General features: G+C 41.1%; 1 protein-coding gene across 1 annotated transcript in view; it reads left to right on the plus strand.

Moving 5' to 3' along the window:
* Positions 1–21,790, plus strand: part of tecta (tectorin alpha) — a 35,647-nt gene extending 13,857 nt beyond the window's left edge. The window contains exons 12-25 of the mRNA XM_055226683.1: positions 45–353; positions 2,401–3,052; positions 3,357–3,556; positions 5,245–5,625; positions 6,906–7,192; positions 7,759–8,039; positions 8,376–8,486; positions 10,708–10,910; positions 12,010–12,173; positions 14,443–14,691; positions 15,902–16,064; positions 16,872–16,956; positions 18,237–18,356; positions 21,608–21,790. Coding sequence (XP_055082658.1) covers positions 45–353; positions 2,401–3,052; positions 3,357–3,556; positions 5,245–5,625; positions 6,906–7,192; positions 7,759–8,039; positions 8,376–8,486; positions 10,708–10,910; positions 12,010–12,173; positions 14,443–14,691; positions 15,902–16,064; positions 16,872–16,956; positions 18,237–18,356; positions 21,608–21,702 — 3,300 coding nt within the window. The 3' untranslated portion in view covers positions 21,703–21,790. The remainder of the gene's footprint in view (positions 1–44; positions 354–2,400; positions 3,053–3,356; positions 3,557–5,244; positions 5,626–6,905; positions 7,193–7,758; positions 8,040–8,375; positions 8,487–10,707; positions 10,911–12,009; positions 12,174–14,442; positions 14,692–15,901; positions 16,065–16,871; positions 16,957–18,236; positions 18,357–21,607) is intronic.
* The last annotated feature ends 790 nt before the right edge of the window (positions 21,791–22,580 follow it).

Raw genomic sequence — 22,580 nt, forward strand, 5'->3', positions numbered from 1 at the left:
ATCATCAATTAGTATTTGATTTTCTGATACCTTTGACAACCCTACAGGAGAGTGATGGTCTCTTCTACTGCCAGCCCCGCACCGAGGCCCTGTGCGTTGCAGCGGGATATGGACACTTCCTGCCGTTCATGGGTGCTGCATTTGAACTGCAGAGCTCGTGCACGCTGCAGCTGGTCACCTCGGAGTGCGGGATCATCACCAGGGAGCAAGCCGCCGGAGCATTCCCATTTTTCAAACTGGCTGCCCGGAACGAGGAGCGGGACACAGGACAGGCCATCTGGGTCAAGGGCTTTGTGCTAGAAGCTTACGAGTATGAGATTGAAGTGTCACGGAGCTACAAGAACACAGTCACGGTGGGTTAGGAATATGTCACTGCGCAATAATATCTCTGTGTACAACGGTACCTGGCTAGTTACAATCAGACGGACAGTCTGCATGACTATCTCTGCTCCTATTCTATCCCTATTCTATCCCGTTTTATTGATTGATTGATTGATTGCTTGATTTATGATTTATACTATACGTAGTCCCATTGATCATCATGATATCAATTTGGTCCCCACGCCCTTCATCATGTCTCAAGCCAGAATCAAACATGTTCGTGCACTCAGGATGTTTGTTGTTTTTTTGTTTTTGTTTTTTTACAGTGACATGTGAAACTCATTGGCCACATATCATTTACAAAGACAATCAAATTTATCTCACTTCATTAACAGAGTTTAGTGCTTCACTCATTGATTCTGCAGAAATCAATTTTTCAATCCCCTGTGAATTTTTTTCTCATTATTTTTTTCCGATATGGGCGGACCATATGTTTTCCTGATTGGCTAATCCACCTGTCAGTCTGAAAACGGGGAGATTCACACAAACATTGAAGAAATTGAAGAAATAACATGAATATTTGTAATCAGTTACTTTCCACCTCTGCTGCACAAGTACCTAGAGCAGTGGTTCTTAACCTTGTTGGAGGTACTGAACCCCACCAGTTTCATATGCACATTCACCGAACCCTATATGCACATTCACCGAACCCTATATATATATATATATATATATATATATATATATATATATATATATATATATATATATATATATATATATATATATATATATATATATATATATATATATATATATATATATATATATTTTTTTTTTTTTTTTTTTTCAAATTCAAGACATATGTATGTTTTACTGGTGCACAAAATGAATCGTGCATTAACATTACTGTGTTCAAAGAATAAAACCAATACAATACAACCAACACACCCATCACCTAATTTCCATCACGCTAGAATAATAATGAATATTTACTGCAAATCAGTGTGACTTCTGCTGTTGCCTTTGAGAGACCAGGTCAGAAACCCATGGCTTCACCTTGGCAAGTGCCACTCTCATGTCATTTTCACAGCAAAGTCTGTTCCTTTTCTTTGTTTTTATGTCGTTTTATGTTTTTATGCCATTCAAACGGCTCATTTAAGTTGGGCAGATACTTCGATAGACACATCAAAGGGTGCATTTGTTGAATTGGGCCAACGTCTGAAGACGCTCGCAGACCACTAATCATATGAGTCGGGTGCGTGTCTTGACCTCTGCCGAACCCCTGAGACTGACTCACCGAATCCCTAGGGTTCAATCGAACCCAGGTAAAGAACCACTGACCTAGAGGAATGAAGAATTCAGCAGTGGAATTTGAATTCTATGCATAACTGTGGAAAAGGTCAAAGCAGTTGTTTCGGTGAGGGAGTTATTTCTAATCAAACCAACAGAATAGCACTGCACGCGGTGAATTCCTCTTTGAATTAGAAGGCTCATATTTCAATGGGCATCTTTTATCAGGCTGGACTTGGCTCTGAGCGATGTTTGGAGTGGCTTCACAAACACTGTCAAAGATGTGAGAAATATGCACAGTCACTGACAGCATGCTGATTAATACATTCTGAGTGTTTTCGTTTGAGAAGGAAAATATGAGAGCAATAACAGCTGTGAAAATTTGGCTGGGAGTTTTGTTTAAAAATTCCATAAGTATGACTGAACTGTGTGCCCAGATACTAGGTAAAAATGTTCAAATCAAATATACCTTTTACTGATAACAACTGTAATACTGATTTATTTTAACTACAAAAACAATGGACATGCTGACCAACTATTTATTTGGTGTCTTGATTTTAAAAACGATTATCTAGTAAGAAAGCAGAATGAGTCTCTCTTTTGCGTTACCAGTTTCAATGCTGAAATTCATTTGGTTTAAACCTAAAAGGACTCTCATTGATCCTAATTGTCACTAACTAAACCCCAGCACCTGCAGCCACCTGCAGGGAACATAATTTATAGAATTCAAAATCTAAAATTAAAATTGTAATGACCCAGTTTATTATGATTGCACTGTTGTGACAGGTGAATAAGGAACGGCTGTACCTGCCTCTGAAGCTGGGCCTGGGGAAGGTAAACATCTTCAGTGCGGGCATGCAGCTGGTGCTGGAGACGGACTTTGGTCTCAAAGTCGCCTTTGACTGGAACACCCTGCTGCTGCTGTCTCTACCCCGGGACATGTACCAGACGGCCTGCGGGCTGTGCCAGGGCATGCCCCTCACCCCTCCCATCCTCAGTACCACAGACTGGGGCATGGCCTGGGCAGAGCGGGACACCTTCTGCCAAGTGGGCTGTGGGGACTCGTGCCCTCGCTGTGGGCTGGGGGAGAAGAGCGGTCTGTCTGAGGGAGCACTGATGGTGGCAGACTCCAATGGGAACTCTGAGAATGGAGACCGGGAGGTGAACACGCGTATCCGCTTCCACATCGGAGATGGACTCTATGTGTTTGTAGAGCCAGAGGCTGTGAGGTTATGTGGACTCATTATAGACAGAGGAGGACTGTTTGCACGCTGCCACAGCAAGGTGGCGCCAGCATTCTTCTACCAGAGCTGCCTACAGGATACATGTCTGGACCAGGGAGCCCAGGACACCATCTGTAACTGGCTGCAGATGTACGCCAGCACCTGTCGGACACAGGGAGTCCCTATGAATGGCTGGAGGAGCAACACGCCCTGTGGTCAGTGCTTTTTCTATCATCACATTATGCAGACCTGTGCTGTTTATTCTATAACGCATACAATCTCTGTGGTCATATGCCTCTTCACTGTCCTCTCATTACTAGCTTTTTAGGATCCCTATTTGCAGCACATTTAAAGGTCATTGGTCTTTCTTGGGCTTTTATAAACATTGATAATAACATCATATGCAATATCGGAAATCCAATTAAAATAATACAATAATAACAGTAGTATAATGAAACACACCGTAATAAGGTTAAACTTTACATAGGTATCAATAATAAACGAAATGTGTTCCCCCAGTCCTGAGCTGCCCCCCCAACAGCCACTACTCCAGCTGCGTGTCTCCCTGCCCACCACAGTGCGCCCCCGCCCGTGGACAGAGGGACTGCAGTCATGACTGTGTGGAGGGCTGCCAGTGTGACCAGGGATACGTGCTCAACGGCAAGAGCTGCATCCTGGCTCAGAACTGTGGCTGCTACACTGACGGCAAGTACTTTGAGGTCAGTCTCTACGAGAAAAGATCACCAGCAACATGGTACAGAGGTGTAACATACACAATATTATAGAGGTCATTCGCTGAGATCATTTTATTCATAAAATGCCCCTCAACAATCCAACTGAGTGGCACTGAGGCAGAACTATGGGCAGCTTAACAGACTAAATGTGTTTCTTTGCTTTTTGGCCTCAACACACAGATTCTGAAACATCTTATTTAAGGAGAAAAAGTTTCAGTCCAACTGTGTTTACATCAGTGATACATGTATGTGGAGTTTGCAGTGTCCCTGTTGTTTAGCTGTTAAAGGCTTTTACAGTGGACTTGATTTTCTTGTCAGATGTAGCAGCTCTTTCACACTTTAGATGTGAGCTCTTACAGAAAAAAAATGTACTCAACATTGACACTCATCTAAAGTTGCTGCTCATTCTAAAAAAAAACTGAGATGTTGTGATGTAATTTGCATAACCTCTATAGGGTTGTTAACTCCACTGTCTGATTATCCAAAAGTGAGTGGATTCTGCTGTGGTCTTTCATGGCAATGTTGTACCCTCCACAGTATGGCATAAAATGTATTTTATTTCCATGTAGAATGTCCCAATGATTTTGGCACACAAAGGGGCCAGATTTGACCTTGAATTGTGTGACTTATTGTGGTGCCTGGAGACCCTAATAGAATCCATTGGCACTGCATCAGTGTTCATTTCCAGAAGAAATTGTAATATTTGTCTTAGTCTTTCGAGGAAAATCATTTTTAGTTTTAGTCAAGATTTTGTTAAATAATTATTTTTAGTGCTGATCTAGTTTTAAATCGACTAAAATATTTATAATATTTATTTAGTTGACTAATTCTTCAGTTTCAGACAGCCAGAATGTATACACCATTTTTAGATAAATAGATAAATTGTATGTAATTTATGGGACATGTACAGATGTGTTGTTGGGCAGTTTGGTTTACGCTCTGGTTTGGGCCTTTGGGGCCAAAAAGTGGAACTTAGCTCTAGTCTCCGTGCTCATTCTAATTCACTTCTGTTTAGTTATTTGACAAAATATATTATTACTTTTAGGTGACAAAACTACCCAGATATTTACATTTTAAATAGAAGTTTAGTCTTTTTATTTTATTTTTTATTGTTTTCAATTAGGATTGCTTCTTTTTCAGCCTTTAGTTTTAGCCAACAAAAATATGACTGATGAAAATAGTCAATGGAAACACTGCATTGCATTGGTCTTAAAGAACACATGCTGCATTCTTGTGACTTTAAGGCAGTGTCCACCAGCAGTGTCTGACCAGAACTGAAGAAGCAGCTTGGATGAGCAGCAAAATGTCTTCACTTAAAAAAAACTTTTTGTCCAGTTGAAAGATTTGAATTTTTTCTTCTACGATGGATCATAACTAGATGATGACTAAGGGATTGCACAGACAGTCATGAAATAAACAAATAAGGTCCTTATCCCTGTGAATGTTATGCGTTCATTGTGAACACAGTTTGACCATAGAATGAGCCACACCAAAACTGCGTAGGAGAAGTCTTAGGGTTTTACGCTAACCAGACAAAATACAAACAAAATAATACAAATAAAATAATTTTTGAGTGCTCCAATACAAGTCATTTATGCATAATATGTGTTCTTAAATGTAGCATGTTAGAATATAGCATTTTAAAACAAGCTGTACATGTCGTTGTGATTCAGCCCAAGCAATTGTTCTGGAACTCGGACTGCACCAAGCGCTGTCAGTGCATTGGGCGTAACCTGGTGCAGTGTGACCCGCGGCGCTGTAAGGCTGAGGAGGAGTGTGTCCTTCGTCACGGGGTCAGGGGCTGCTTCGCCAGGCGCTCTCAGCACTGTGTGGCCTCGGGTGGCGGTGTGTTCAGAACCTTTGATGGTGCGTCCCTCCGTCTGCCCGCATCCTGCTCCTTTGTCCTGTCCACAAACTGCCACAAGCTCCCAGATCTGTCTTTCCAGCTCATTGCCAACTTCGACAAATGGAGCACACCCAACCTGACCACCATCTCCCACGTGTACTTGTACATCAATGAGGAGAACATTCTCATATCTGGGAGCACTGTCAAGGTGAGGGGGTGCAATCACCATTATACAAAACACTTCATCTTTGGTGGTTTTTACAGTGTACAATGATGATAACCAAAACACTAAATTATAACTTAAATAAATGGAACATAATGTGAAAACATTGTTAATAAAAATAAATCAGCATTACAAATAATATCAGCAAAAGTATATTCGATTTGAACATGTTTATCTTGTATCTAGGGATGCACAGTGTTTCTGCTGCATTCAATAAGCCATCCTGAAATGCCCCTTAAAGTACCTCTGACAGGTATGACGTAAACATAGTTAAGACCATTATATTTAAGATTTTATATTGCCAAATTCTTTAGGTTTCAAATTTTACTTCCTGGTTGGAAATCATGCATCATGCATCCGTAAGTGTTATCTAGCAACCATATCATACACTGGACCTAAACTCCACTAATGTACACAGAGATTATTATTAAATAAGATAAGAAGACACCTTTTATTTTGTTAAACTCATGTTTAAAGTATCAATGTTCATGTTGTACACCTTATGCAGCAAATTCATCAAAGCAGTTGTTGTAGTGGTTTTAAGTCATCGTTGGATTCTCACCAACGCTCTCCACCACTGGAGCAAGGAGGAGTGTGTCTCCGAGTGCACTGACACACAGTCACATACAGCACACACTCACAGAGCAGAAGACTTATGTGAGACAGAGCTGAGAAATAGGAAAGATGAACGAGACATTAGCTCAGCTCACTTTTCATTTTTGGTCTGTGATTTGTTTTGCCGTGTTTTGCCATTCCCCCAGTCACAAGACATTCAAATATCAGCACCACCAGAGCAAGCCACTGGGACCAGAGGAAACACTGACACATACGCTAATGGAATTTAAAATCTAAATCTTAGCTGTGGTCCCTTTTAAAATATTGTAAAAGCAGCACATTGGGACAAAATGTGATGTGTCTATAGCTAATAATATGTGTTATTTCTCGTCAGCCTGTAAGTAAGAGCAGCGGTCCACCCACTCTTACTGATCCTGTGAAAGAAGCTATTCTGAAGCTGTGCACAAGCCCGAAAATGAATGCATGTGGATGTTAAGATGTGCCAAAGGGTTTGTGAGAGCTACAGATGTGCCGGATAGATTAAAATACTTAGTAGTTAAAATACTTAGTAGTTAAAATTAAATTATTTGGCTCATCTTTGCCACAGTAACAATCATAAAACAACATGTCACGTCAGTGTATGTTGAACACGCAAACAAAAAGAAATGAGACAGTTGTAGACATATCCTAACCGATGTGCCTTGCCTCAGGTGAATGGTACTCCAGTGTCTGTGCCCTTCCTTACTGGCCTGATGACCCGGCTGACCACCTCAGAGGGCTTCATTGTCATTGACACACCACAGGACATACAGGTCCGCTACAACCGGTTCAACACCCTCAGCATCACCATGGGCCAGCGTCTGTATAACAAGGTCTGTGGGCTCTGCGGGAACTTCAATGGAGACCCCAGTGACGATTATATCACCTCCAGAGGGAAGCCTGCCACCAGTGCCCTGGAGTTGGCCCAGAGCTGGAAGACCAATGGCATGCAGAACAGGTGAGCTCAGACACAAGGCAAAATGGAACACTTGGACTTGTTAAGGAAAAGGTGGGCTTAACCAAGACTTAAAGTCCCTCATTCACCGGAAGTGCAGGAATGCAATAAATAGTTTGCAGCATGACTTTAGAAAGCTTTAACAGCAGATATGATTAAATGAAATGTAGATAGATGGATGGATGGATGCACAGGCCCATAACTTCTATGTCACAAAGCAAACACTGTAACACTCTTATCTCATTTAGTGAAACAAGAGAAGCCAAAGGGCACATCTCTGCTGTGACTCACTTGCCCCACTCACTTTTGGCCCACAGTCAGAGGGAAATACCTGATATTGTTTGTGTGTGTAGGTGTGTGTTTTGAGCATGTTACAGGCCGCTGAACAGTATGTATATGCAGCTTTTCATTCCATCCGTATAAAGGTGGAGGGTTTGCCACTGTGCCTCAAATCACATTCTGCTACTACGCATTGTACTAAATAGCTGGTACAAAATAAAATATAATTTTGCATAGAACTTCCTTTAAATTCCTTTCTCCCTCACAGTATCCCTGTTTGTGCTGTGCAGTTGTGATGAGATGCAGTACGTAGCTCTTGCTCAGTCTTGTGAGAACACAGCGGTGCTGGACCTGCAGAGTGAGGGCGCCTGTCAGAAACTCACCGCTCTCAAAGGTTTCTTCCAGCCGTGCCATGGGCTGCTTGACCCACGCCCCTTCTACCAGTCCTGCTACCTGGACGGGTGCTATAACCACCGCAAGGCCCAGGTGTGTGGCTCCCTGGCTGCATATGCTGAGGCCTGCCGGGCCCTCGGAACACTGTCCACACGCTGGATCACCCAGGAGAACTGCTGTAAGGGACACTCACTGCTAATGTGATCTTTCTTATTTACACCATCAGGCTAGTAAAATTGATAGAAAGTAAAGTTTACATCTACTCTAGGCTGTGGGCATGTCTTTACTTTAGTGTTTTGGGGGCGTGTGAACACCTTTTGACAGACATTAGAGGCATTAGTTGAGGCATTTAACTTATTCCTAATTACAGGGCTGGAGACACAGGAACTCGCTTTTGTCGCTCCCAGTGTGAGTGCGGTGTTACCTGGACTGTAGGCGTGTCTTTACTTTAGGGCTTTGGGGCCATGGCTTAAGCATAGTGGACAACTAACCTGGGCTGTGGGCGTGTCTTTAGCAGAATGGATCTATGACCCGTGTGCTGGGGAGAGCTGCACAAACTTTACCTGTGAGTTGGAGAACGGAGGAGACCTATGTGGCTGTCCGGAGCTGCCCACTACCACAGGAAGTAAGATTTTTAATACTACTTCTACTACCTACACAACTACTTCTATTTCATCCTGGAGAGATGCAAGTGAATAAATGTTAGACATATGAAATCATGATAGAACGATGAGCGATATAGGCAGTGCTGGGATGGAGCAGAGCTGTGCATCTGAACAGCTGACTTTAACAGCTGTCTTTAAAATGGACAAAGTTGTAGGCTGAGGCTGAGTACTGCTAGGCTGGAGAAATCTGCTGGGGTCAGCGATGAAAGAGCCTGTACAGGTGAAGAGATGGGAGGCTGAACTTTTGCTATAGCTAGCAATCATTATAAAAGGCAGACAGTACAATGGCTCTAATTAATCCTTCTCAGTATGATCCTGGCATGCCTATAATGTGTTCACTTGTGTTTGATCAGTTTGAGCCTTTAAGCGGCCACAGCAGTCGCTTCTTTAATGACAGTGAAACACTATTACTTTATTGTTGCTCAAACCACCAGATTCTGTTGTTTTGTTTGGAGAACTGGGTGGGCTTCAGGGCTCTAGCCTTGCCCTTGTTCAGGTTTTATTTGGCCAACTGAAGTTTTGCAGTCCAAGTTGGTGATGTTTTGTCCTTCCTGGCCCCTCTATCATGTGGAGAGCCCCAAAGGTCAGTCCTTGTTGGGGCCCCTGCTTTTTTCACTCTGTCTGTGGTGTAATTTCATTTTTATGACTGCCAGCTGTATGTGCCACTGAATAAGACTAAGAATAAATCTCTTGCTGTGTTTAGATGAGGTCGAAGTATGGATGTCTCTTGACTTCTGCACTTGAATGAGAAAAAACAGGTAGTGTCTTTGATTCTGCTGCAGCTGTTGAGAAATGAGTTGAGCTCTGTAACCCAGGTCATGAGCCCCACAGGGACAAATTAATAGCGGAAGTGAAACAAAGTTTATCTCATCATCACCTCTTATTTAGATTACTGCAATTTGCTTTTAGCTTACTGGACTCAACAAAACATCACTTTCTTGTTTACAGCTAGTGCAAAATGCAACCTCTAAAATGAATCCCCCATCCTTCAATCTCTTCACTGGCTCCCTGTGCACCTTCATATTGATTTAAAAAAAAAAAAGATATGCTTTTAAATGTCTTCACGGTCTGACCCCTCAGTACCTATCTAATCTGCTCACACCTCACAGCTCACACCCCTTGCGCACTCAGGTCAGCAGATCAGGCTCTTCTCAAGTGGCCACTCCAGGACTGTGAAATAAGCTCCCGTCCCACATGAGATTGGCAACCTCTGTTGACGTCGGTGGCTAATGCTAGAGCTAACGCATAGAGCAGGGGTGTCCAAACTTTTCTCATTAAGGGCCACATATAAAAACACAGACAAAGCTGAGGGGCAATTGAGGGCCATAGACTGGTCACCAATACAGTGAATACGTAAAATCTGTGTTATTATTACAAGTTAGGCTGAACCACTAGACCTTTATTCATGCTTACATCCTCAATGGGGCACATTAAATATTTAATATGGGCTTGTTAAGGTAGATTTTCAGAAATGTATAATAAAAAGTACTGTGGTAAGTAAGTAATATGGAACAATTCACCTAGAAGCTTGAGGGCCAAGAAAAATTGGTCTGAGGGCCGCATTTGGCCCCTGGGCCACAGTTTGGGCATGCCTGGCCTAGAGCATGTTAAATATGGACAGTGGAGGCTCAGAGAGCGCCTGGCAACAGCACTAACCCTGCATAATTAGCCATGTGCTCCTAGGTTGAGAGTCATTCCTCATCAAGATCATTACATTTGACACATTTCTACATTTTTATAATTTTAGTTATTTTATTCTTGTACATTTTCTTTGGAGAAAGCCTAGAACAGTTTTTACTATCACCTGTAATAACACTGAGTAGCCTTAGTCTATTTTTTCACATTATGCAATATCGGACTGGTATCTGTATTGACACAGATGCTTAGGCCAAGTATCGTATTGGAGTTACACTATTTTTAATGTGTTCTGTTGAATTTGTGTGCAGCACTTGACTACGAAAAAAATGTGTTGAGTTGACAGACAAAATAAAGTGAATATGTGTTTTTCTTCCTGGTTTAGGCTTAGATTTTTATCTTAGATTAGATTAGGTAAAATTGAGTGGTCGTTAACTTTGTTAAATTCTCTGTCAGATATGTATTTTTATAGTTACCCTAGTACATCATCTATCCTTCCTTTTACTTGCCGTCCAACCCAGAACTAAACCTTCTCTTTTGTGTCAGGTGAGGATGACATCATCCAGGCGGAGGTGACCTGTAAGCATGCTCAGATGGAGGTGTCTATTTCGAAGTGTAAGCTCTTCCAGCTGGGCTTTGAGCGTGAGGACGTGAGGGTGAACGACCAGCACTGTGCAGGCATCGAGGGAGAGGATTTTATCTCCTTCCACATCAACAACACCAAGGGTCACTGCGGCTCCATTGTACAGGTGGGCCAGGGATCACTAACACTTTATCATATGATAAAGCAGCAGGGGGCCACACACAATGGCCCATCTGGGTATGGCTGTTTTCAACTGAAATTCTTCTTCAACCAAAGATATGTTCTGGGCATTGATTAGTCAGCTAAAATGAGGTGTCCAAACTGCCAAAAAAAAAACCAAAACAAACAAACTGTAAAATACTGTAAAAAGGTATTTGCTTTTTGACCAGTTGGTGGACTTAATGCCTAGATTCAGCCTTAATGAAAATGGAGGTGTTAACATAGTCATTTAATATAGAAAAACAAACTCTGAATTTACACAGATACTTGAATCCAAAACACACCTTGTGAGAAATGTATTGAATGAATAAATATCTTTACATAACATATATTCTTTACATAACATATATTCTATTGTTCACAAGTTAGTGCCCTTCAAAATAGTGTGATTCACTTGTGCCTGTTCTGCCCAAATGGGTGTTCAAAGTGCCCCCTATTCAGCAGTGAGTAAACCATTTAAAGTGGACATATGATGCTTTATGGTTTCTTTAAGCATAATTTTAAATATGCTCTTGGGATTAGTATTTCATATTTTATAACTTAAAACATAAATAATGTTTGCATTTAGAGAACACACTTTTTCCCACGAGGTGTTAAGGTGGTGGAGCTCCCTCTGCTGTCAGGAATGAGAATGAGCAGTGGGAAAATGAACAAATGAAGCCCTCCGGCCTGAATGTGACTTTTCCAAAGTGATGCAGAAACAAAAAGATGAGATTAACATCACCATATGGACAAGCCAACCATTAAAGTTACATAGTTCACCTTTAAACTGTCAGTCTGAGATTTGTTCAATCACCCGCTCCTACCTCAGACAATAAAGAGGCTGGTCCTTCATCACCTCTGTGCCACTATTTCAGATACTGTCATCGTCTTTGTGCCCTTTGGCAAAAAAGTGTTTTAAGTGGTAAGAGTGGTCATTTTACAAAAGGAAATTTGGCAGTTTGATTTCAGCTCTAACAATTTCCATACTTCTCCCATTTTGCCTAAAAAACCTTTTGCTTTAATACTTTTGCAAATGCATGATTATTGTTTGTGTGCTCTGTCAGTCGAACGGCACTCACATCATGTACAAGAACACTGTGTGGATCGAGAGTGTGAACAACACGGGGAACGTTATCACACGAGACAAGACCATCAATGTGGAGTTCTCCTGTGCCTACGAACTGGATCTCAAGATCTCCCTGGAGACTGTGCTCAAGCCTATGCTCAGGTACTGCCACTGTCACACAGCTGTTACTCCTTAGAATAGAATAGAATAGAATGCATTTATTGTCACTATACATATGTACAACACCATACATATGCACAGCAAGATTAAAAACAACTCACCCTTCAATACAAACAGACATGGAACACTCTAACACAATATAACTAAGATAGCTAGTGCCAGACATTAAAACATTAAAACATTAAAACACCCCAGACTACAACTCTCAACAAGATTTACAGCAAATACTGCAGAGTCACATACTGCACTAAGTATTGCACTATATTAACTATTGCACTGATAAATATTGCACTACATTAAATATTGCACTGTATCAAATATTGCACTCAGACATATTGCACTGAATCAAATATTGCACTATATTAAATATTGCACACAAACGACCTTATTGCACTCAATAAAAATATTGCACTATTTTAAACATTGCACAAGTCAGAGGTCAGTGCATACGTGAATTCAACAGGGTTATGGCAAGGTTATGGCACTATTCTCCGAGCACCAAGCAGTCAACTTCAGGACTTCCTCTCTGTAGGCCGTCTCGTCACCTTTTGAAATGAGCCCGACCACGGTTGTACAAGATGGCGGCGTGCATGGTCACAGCGGCTTACGGCTCTCCCCTTCGGTGCTCGTTTATGTTGTTTTTGTACGTCTGTTTGTACATAATTCGTTATACGAACACCCACTACACTCACCAGGAACTCATGGACATCGGAGTTCAAAACATCTGTTTCGAGCGACTTTCACCGCTCGAAACAGATGTTTGGAGCCTTCAAGTGGCCCTCAGAAGCTACTTTATTTGTTCACTTTAGCAAAGTTAATGTTACATCGGTATTAATTAAACAGCACTGCTGGGTCTTTCCTGCACAAGTCTGTAGCTCTTATGAAATGGAAAAATGACAGTAAATCTAGTAATGTTGACTCCAAGAGCTCAAATGTTTCAGAACTGACAAATTAGATGTTTTTTTTTATCTTTCTCGATGTTCTGTAACATTCTACACAAAAACACATGCAAACTAATTCATAGGTTTAAACTTCCTGTCGCATGGGTGTCCACTGCATTTGATCCCAAACAGGTGTCTCGAGGATTATGGAATACGTTTATTGTCAGTTTTGTTTCTGATTGCACTTCTTTGTGTACAGACATTGATTAAACCACTTTCATAATTTCAGGTTGTATCCTTTATTTCATTGTATTAAAATTAAATGTCCAAAACAACCCGTGCTGCACTTAACTTTCCCATATGACTAGAGAAAATGGGCCTATGTATCACGTTAGGCCGATGTATCAGAAGTGCTGCTTAGGGCTCCAAGGCGACTAGAGGGCCCCCAAGAACACATACATTTATATTGAAAATAATATAAAAAGTAAAGTTTTATTGGAAACGATTACATATGTTGTTGTTGTTTTTTGTCTATAGTAGCAAAATATCTGCTGCTGCCTACATTTGTTTTTGAGCCGGGCATAGGTGTGGGCAGCTATGTGTTTACAATGGTGCAAGAACCCCTTTCCCCAAGTTGCACTGAGTCAGCTGAGGTACATTTGTCTGTGTAAACTATGGCACTATGGTTTTACAAATTAGGTTGAAAGTCAATGATCGCAAGTTTACATGTTTGTCTGCTGTTCTTGCGGATATAATAGTTGCGACATTCTGAATGTTTTTAGTCTGATGCTGGTCATATAAAGACAAATACAAGTGCAATATTTTTATTGAGTGCAATATTCAATATTTAATACAGTCAATATTTAATACAATGCAATATGTCTGACTGAGTGCAATATTTAACATAGTGCAATATTTATCACAGTGCAATAGCTAATACAGTGCAATACGTGATCAAGTGCAGTATGTGACTCTGCAGTATTTACTTGTAAATTTAGTTTGACTGAGAGTTGTAGTCTGGGGTGTTTTAATGTTTTAATGTCTGGCACTAGTTATTTTAGTTATACTGTGTTGTAAGTGTCCCATGTCTGTATTGGAGGGTTGTTTTTAATCTCCCTGTGCATGTGTATGGTGTTGTACATGTGTATAGTGACAATAAATGCATTCTATTCTATAATTGGTCAAGGTGATGAGAGCAGAGTCATAATGTTGTCAAATGCTCTACACCCCACACTCTCAGAAGTAGCGCTCACACTATCCTGCCAGCAGATTATCTTGCTAACACTACTGCTGTCATTAAGACTGGGGTCAAGATGCTATAATGTGGAGTAATGGCCCATAATGTGGAGTAACACACCTTTCTGCCACAGTGTAATCAACCTGACACTGCCCACCCAGGAAGGGAACTTCATCACTAAAATGGCGCTGTACAAGAACGGCTCATACCGGCACCCTTACCGCGAGGGCGAGGTGGTCCTGAGCACTCGGGACGTCCTCTATGTGGGTGTGTTTGTGGAGGGTGCCGACGAGAACCAACTCATCCTCATAGTCAACATGTGCTGGGCCACTCCATCCCGCTTCAGTGGGGACAGGCTGCGCTACATCATCATCGAGAGAGGGTACGCCTTTGATACATGTCTATTTAATAAACTGTTATAGTGTTACATAAGGCCAATTCCTACATACAACCTGACCAAGGAATTTACCTGCATTTTGCCACAACCATGCCATTTGTGAACAAAGCTAGGACTGATTTCCCTGCATGTCTATGATCTGGCAATTTTACAGGTAAATTACCAGGAATATGCAGGAAAGTTTCAGGTGTGCATACAGCCAGAAAATTGCCTGTACCACAGCCTGGTTTCCATGGTTACAGTTTTGGTTTCCTTGATTATGAACTTGGTTTCCGGGTTACTCTAGTGGTAACGTTCCATTGTCATGTAATTTAAATGATTCAACAGCACATTGCTATGTGTGCACCAAGGGAAACTGATATTTCTCACATAATTTAACTGTAAAACATGTAGATCAATAATTTTTTATGGTTTAAGTGAAAACGTTATTTGTGAGTCATGGTTTTGCTGATATGACATGGTTCACACATGAACCTAAAGCAGCGTACTCAAACTTGTAACCTTTCTGGTGGAGGGTCCGGCACTTGCTTGTCTCCAAGGAGCTCTTACTGCTTTGCCTGGAATGTTCCACAGTATGATATTAAACAAATCTATCTCCATGGAGACAAGCAGGGAACCGCCTACAGGCAAATTTACAGGTCAGATTATTTTGATCAGTATAACCACCTATAATTTAATTTAATGAACGATAGAAAAGTTTAATGCCATACTGTGGAACATTACAGGTAAAGCAATAATATCTCACTGGAGAAGAGCAGGTGGCGTACCTTTGCACCTTTAAGGTATCAGTGTTAGTAAAAGGCATATTTGAGCCATTGGTTGTGGTGACTGGTGAAACCCGAAACTGAAGATTGAGTAAACTGCCTTGGGTTCATTTGTGAACCATATCATATCACATTAGTGTACAAATGGCACTTTGAGCTCCACATATGAGGTATATTAATCAATATCATGAATTAATATGTTTTATAATAAGCTTGTTATATTAGTAATCACAGTTTGCCTTTTTGCTAAGCTCCAGAGCCTCTTTATGTCCTTTGGTTACAAACCAAAGGTATTTTCTTGTACAAACTGCCTCTTTGATAAGCTAAGGTAGCTTCTGAGGAGTTCCTGTTTACAAAATGTTCATTGAGGTTAATTGTATGAACTGTTTTGTTGTTCTGAATAAATTAAAATAAGAGTCTTTTGTGTACAGATGTCCAAATACTAAGGACAGCACTATCGGCATGGCAGAGAACGGCGTGGGCCTGACCTGCCGCTTCCATGTGACAGTCTTTAAGTTCATTGGAGACTATGACGAGGTTCACCTCCACTGTGACGTCACACTGTGCGACTCCGACGCCAATGCCTGCAAAGTGGTATGCAGCACTGCCAAGTACAATTGATGTACAACCATGTGAAAATATGTAAAACAAGATATATATGGACATAATTTGTTTATGTATGACCATGACCCTGAGGAACAGAGGCCCACGTGAGCTCAAGTCTTTCTGCTGTGAAGGATTATGTCATACAGCTACACGTCATCGGACAGTGTGTATATTGCTGCAGTACAGAATGGCACGTCAGAGAGCATCATAGCACCCTCTTAATATATAAATATAACCTTTATTAAAACAAGGAAACAAATGTAACAAAATTACACAAATAATAACAAACAACAAGTAAAGTGTGAATGAGCTAAATCTAAGGGTATGTAATTATGTTTAAAGTAAAAATCTAAAAAAGTACTGCCTATATTGGTCATTGTGCGCCAAGAACACACATGATCTTACCTCAATAAATAAATTTGATTTCTATAGAAAAATAATAAAATAAAACTATTTTCGCTTTCTTTTCAAAATTTATATTATGAACGGAAGGTTTCTTTATATTTTTAAACCTGAGCGCCACAACAACAATGAATGAGAGAATGTGTCCAAACTCTGACTGTTATAGAATGTTTTGTTTTGTTTTTTTTAATAATAAGGGAGAATAAGGGATAGAACCGCAAGAAAGGAAGTTTTTGATTGATTACAAAAATGTCCCAATGCCATACTAATAAGCTGTAATGAGGCATGTATTAATAGGAAAGGATAGCAGGAAAGGATAGCAGAATAAGTCTACATAGTGTTACCACAATTCTATATAATTTCTCAACTAATTATCGCTGTGTGTGTGTGCAGAACTGTCCACACAAGAGGAGGATGTACTCAGAGAACAGTGACCATAAAGAGCACATCCTGTCTGTGGGGCCCATACGCCGAAGAGGTAAGCAGCCCAAACTTAACTCATCATCACCAGACTCATTCACAGACTAATTCCCGTAGCTGACAGCAGGGGGCACCACCATCTAAGTACCCCATTAGAAATTAATGTAAAGTTTATAAAGTATGATTCCAAAATTCAGATATTATTTTAAGGTAGAAAATGTGGAATACTTATCCCAAGGTGACCAAATGCATATTTGAAACATCCACAAGAATGCATCATATGTGCTTTTTAGACAAAGCTAAAATTATTTTGGTGGTTAGCCTGGTTTCCACCAGAGGCCTGTACAACAAAGCGAGCCTATCTTGGATAGGTTTCTCTTACCCGGATTGACTGACCTAAACATGTGTGTCTCTGAATAAGCGGTACTACGAAGCAGCTTCACAACTCGCCTTGTCAACCCTAGATTTTCTGAATGAAGCCGTGCGTGTTCACAGAACAGGGGGCAGCGTTAGCACCAGCAGACCAATCAGAATGATAGAAAAGCTTAGAGCTACATACCTTACACACGAGGAAATGTCAATCAAATGCAATTAAAATAATCACACACACACTTTACACCACAGAGAAAGTAGAGTCCAGCGCCGTGTACTGAATGAACACTTATGTCTATGCCAAGCAGTATGTAATGACACACGCCTCATACAAATTACATTTTATTTTTAAAATATTATAATCTACAGATTATAATAGGTGTATTTAGCATAATGGATGGCATGACTCATTATCACTGTCTACTCTCTGCATAAAACAGTTTGGACATTAATAACCAGATATGCAGTATGATTTAATACTGTGTATTCATTACAGGCATGACTTATATAAACTGAATATGTCTAAGTGTCATTGCTCTTTATGAATCCGTGTGTACTGATATGAAAGAATACATGCTGTATCCATTTCTTTATCTCTCTCTTGCTCTCGGGCCGCTGGCTCGGCTCACATAAGGATTCTCATCTCTGATTGGTCAAAGACTTATCTTTTTGGGAACGTAACCTGGTCCAGAGCAGGTTATGAGTTCAGTGCATAGGTCTTTCCCGATAGAAAGTGATCCTGCTTCATAGTACTGTTAAACCAGGGTTAACCCTAAATTTACCTTGCTAATCTAGCTTCGTAGTACTTGCCTCAAGTTTATACCTAGGCGCTTGTTACTCTGGCAACTCTGTGCCAACTCTGGATAGCCATATTGGTGGATTATTCAAGTTCATGAAATACTGTACCCCCTTGTTTATTATTGTGTTTCCTGCTGTTTTGTTTATTTGTCTGTTGTACTTGTGCAGAGGCAGACTGGTGTGAGGAGCTGAATGGTGGCTGTGAGCAGATCTGCACCAGTAAGACCTCTGGTCCTGTGTGCAGCTGTGTGACCGGCATGCTTCAGAGGGATGGCAAGAGCTGTCGCAGTGAGTACTAGTAGTACTACTACTGACAGTACTCTGGGTTTTCCCAGCCATCGGCCTGCAGATGTAAACTAGTCCAAGGTTAATTCTGGTACAATGCATCAAATGTCAACATTTATGTTCTAATTGTACATGGTCCCTTTTAAAATTAATAAATAGTAGAAATAATAATAATATTGAAAGCGGAGGGCCACAGACCAGTGAACAGTACCATGGATCATTGACATGGGTGCCACATCTTTAATAAGACTTAAAACGTTAATTTTTGGTCTGTATCACAATGCAATGTGATGTTACTGAGGCTATAGTACTAGAAATACTTAAAATAGCTGTAAAAATACTGCCTATCATCATTTGGGCTAGTTTAATTTAAGGCAGGGGACTCAACAAAAATTGGGCCATAGTTTGGACACCTGTTCTAGATATACAATTAAAAATCATTGTCCTAGTTAGACCTGCATCTGTCCAGCAGATGGCAGTGGCTCCATATTTGTACCCACACAGTAGTTGACAGTAGAGATCACAAGGAGCTCACAGGGAGCAGACTGAGTGCAGGAGTCTAGTGCTCACCGGGAGCTCACAGGGAGCAGACTGAGTGCAGGAGTCTAGTGCTCACCGGGAGCTCACAGGGAGCAGACTGAGTGCAGGAATCTACTGCTCACTGCTCTTTTGAAGGTCTATACAAGCCCAATAAGAGTGCCAGACTCTCTTTTTAACTATATAGACCCATTTAAGCTCCAAGAGTGGTGTGCTTTGACTAGTGTGAACCCAACAGTCACGCTATGGACCGCAGTAAACAGCCAGTCTGAAAGCAGTTCCACTCCACTGTGGCAATAAAAGTACAACTCAAATCACATATATTTCTATGACTTGGCACTGCAGAGATGCTGTTTGACACATTTGTCTGTCATAGGCAGTTTGGATCAGACTAGGCTAGTCTCCTCCTGCCTCTGTCTGGGCAGGTGATACTGGGTCTGTCTGTGTGTCATTCCAAAAGCACCACCACGCCTTCTCTGCATAAATTCCCAGGGGAGGGTGTGCATGCGTATTCATGGGGCTCTGTCCGTGTTGTCATAGCAATAAGTTTGGGGATCAGCTGATGGACTGTCTCATGGTGCGTGTTTGGGGTGAATGATGCGTGGTCTATGTGAACAAGGCTGACCCAAAAGTAAAGTAAATAGAGCTAAATCTAGTGCGAACTGGGGTCAGTTCACAGAGCCACTAGCATGTGTGAAAACAGGTGCAGGTGTGATTATAAATATTTATCACCAGATTATTAAAGTGCATTAGTGGCACCAATGTATCCAGTTTTGCATGTCTTTTGTTGTTTCCCATTTTTGGGAAGCAACAAAGCAAAAAGGTTTTTTCCCATATGAGTTGTAGTGCAGCCAGTTTTAAGACGTAGACAATCATGAGATCTTGTAGCCTATTAAAAGTTCTCAGATCAAAGTTCAACAAGCGAGATATTCAGGCAGTCTATCGAGTACTCTACATAATCTAGTACAAAAAGAAAGGTTTGTTTTCTATAATTCAAGGGGATATAAGATTTGCTTCTACAACCCCAATTCCAATGAAGTTGGGAAGCTGTGTAAAACTTTAAAAAATACAGAATACAATGATTTGCAAATCCTTTTGAACCTATATGGAACTGAATAAACTACAAAGACATGATATTTAATGTTCAAACTGATAAACTTTATTGTTTTTATGCAAATATTCACTCATTTTCAATTTGATGTCTGCAACACGTTCCAATAAAGCTGGTACAGGGACAACAAAAGAATGGGAAAGTTGAGGAATGCTTAAAATACACCTGTCTGGAACATTCCACAGGTGAACAGGATAACTGGAAACAGAACAGCGTTTCTCAACGTACAATTGCAAGGAATTTAGGGATTTCATCATCTACGGTCCATAATATCATCAAAAGATATGGTCTTGAGCTTTGGGTAATGACTGAAAGGACAAAATACAAGCGGCCGAAATAGGTTTTCTCCGCAGGGTGGCCGGGCGCACCCTTAGGGATAGGGTGAGGAGCTCAGTCACACAGGGCGAGCTCGGAGTAGAGCTGCTGCTCCTACACAACAAGAGGAGCTAGCTGAGGTGGCTGGGGCATCTGTTCAGGATGCCTCTTGGACGCCTCCCTAGGGAGGTGTTCTGGGCATGTCCCACAGGGAGGAGGCCCCGGGGAAGACCCAGGTGGAGGGACTGCATCACTTTTCTGCATCACTTGAGGAAAAACAAAAACTTTTTTGTCTCTCGGCTGGCCTCAGAAAGCCTTGGGGTCCCACCGGAGGAGCTAGGGAACGTGTCTGGGGTGAGGGAAGTCTGGGAGTCCCTGCTGCTGCCCCCGCGACCCAGCCCCAGATAAGCGGAAGAAAATGGATGGATGGATATCACCTATTATTAGGACCTTTTAATTTTCCAGTATCATGAATAGATCATTAAGAGCATGTTTAGGTGCTGAAGGTGTGCGATAAATAATAGCAATAGCCAATTTTATCATGGTCATTTACATACCTAACAGACAGAGATAGATAAATGGAAACACCACCTCCTTTTGATTGCCAGCCTGTTTACTATTTATAATGAGGAACCAGTTGTGCGGGGGAGTAAAAGAAGTTGGACCCTTTGGTTTAGCTGCGCCATGACAACCCCATGTATCATGCTGAACATAGGTAAAAGTTGGTTGACTGCATTCCGCACCAACAGGAGTGGAATTTACACTTATCTAATTCATTCATCATGATGATAAGCTGCTACTCATGAGACTGGTTCTAGGTTTTAGTCAGTAAAGGAAGTAAGGAAGTAAAGAAAAGCATTCAACCACCGCGTCCACACAAGGCTAGTGCAACGATCTAGATGTCTGCCTGCAGCGCAAAGACAAGCAGGAACAGAGGGGACTCTTGGTACCAAGCCTGTCTCAAAAGCGTGCTGTGGAGTCGGACTGCACAATGGCAAAGGGGCATGTTGCTGATAATAAGCAGCAGCAGCAGAGCCAATGGAGCCAGTTCACAGACAGCATATTAAACATATAGATTCTGTATTTATTCAATTACAGGTCTTACTGTGAGCACAGTCACCTCTCAACAAATCTGACCTGTAACTTGGCCTGATGGCATCACCTGCTTGTCTCCATGGACATATATTTAAAGCTATATTATGAAATATTTCAGGTAAAGCAATCTCCATGATGGAGACAGACAAACCTCATAATAGCTTGTTGTCTAATACTGTGTGTTTTGTGTTTGTAGCGGTGAGCAGCCAGAGCAGTCCGAGTCCTGTGGTCCCTCTGCTGAGTGCCAGCGCAGTCCTGTCTCTGCTCCACAGCCTGGCCCTGCTGTCCTAACACCCCCCACCATCATGTGCCAATACCACCAGCGCCACCTACTGCACAAACAAGCACACACCTCTATTTAATCCACTGTTTCACTTTTAGGGCCTTTGTAAATTGTAAAAAAGTGACATTTTTACATATATTATTGAAAGTTTTAATGCTATTTCAGAATTGATAAAGCCTTTTCATATATTTCTGTTTCCTGTTATAGACACAATTTTGAGGGTTTTGCAACTTTCAAATGATAGAATTTTTTGTTTGGAATTGGTAATTGCTATGGCAACGGCCATCATTCTGAATCCCATGGATTGGATGACAAAGAAAAGACCATGACCACTTTTAAGAAGTTTTATTTTTCACATCATGTTTATCAATTCTGAGGATGTGATTGCTTACAATGAGCAATGCAATCATAGCTGTGGAATAACTATTGGTAGACATGTTCTATAATTTGAGGATGCCATAATTTCAGGGGCCAATATTACTTTATGGGAGATTCACTGTTTTTGAAAGAAATCTCCAAACTTATGATCCACAAACATTGAACCTTATCATTATTATTTGTTTGAGATTGACTCTACAAGTCTATGGTACTGAACTTATGGCTATTACAAATATAATGTTGAATAATGGCACCATTTTCTGAAGGAATTGTGACAAAATAATTTCACGTTTGTTTATTTATTCTAACAGAGAACTTTGTGCCAATTTTTGTTTCATGTGGATGGCCCCAGTAATTACAGAAATATGAACCATAAACCAGGTCAACAAATCTGCAGTCTCAGAGTTAAACAGCAAAATCCCCCTCGTCCAATAAGGTATTAATAAGGGCTAAATTGCCATGGTGTCCTATAGTAAAGTACATCCAGTTCCAGCAGCCATGTTGTGAG

This window comes from Periophthalmus magnuspinnatus, chromosome 14 (assembly GCF_009829125.3).
Source record: "Periophthalmus magnuspinnatus isolate fPerMag1 chromosome 14, fPerMag1.2.pri, whole genome shotgun sequence".
Classification (NCBI taxonomy): Eukaryota; Metazoa; Chordata; class Actinopteri; order Gobiiformes; family Gobiidae; genus Periophthalmus; species Periophthalmus magnuspinnatus.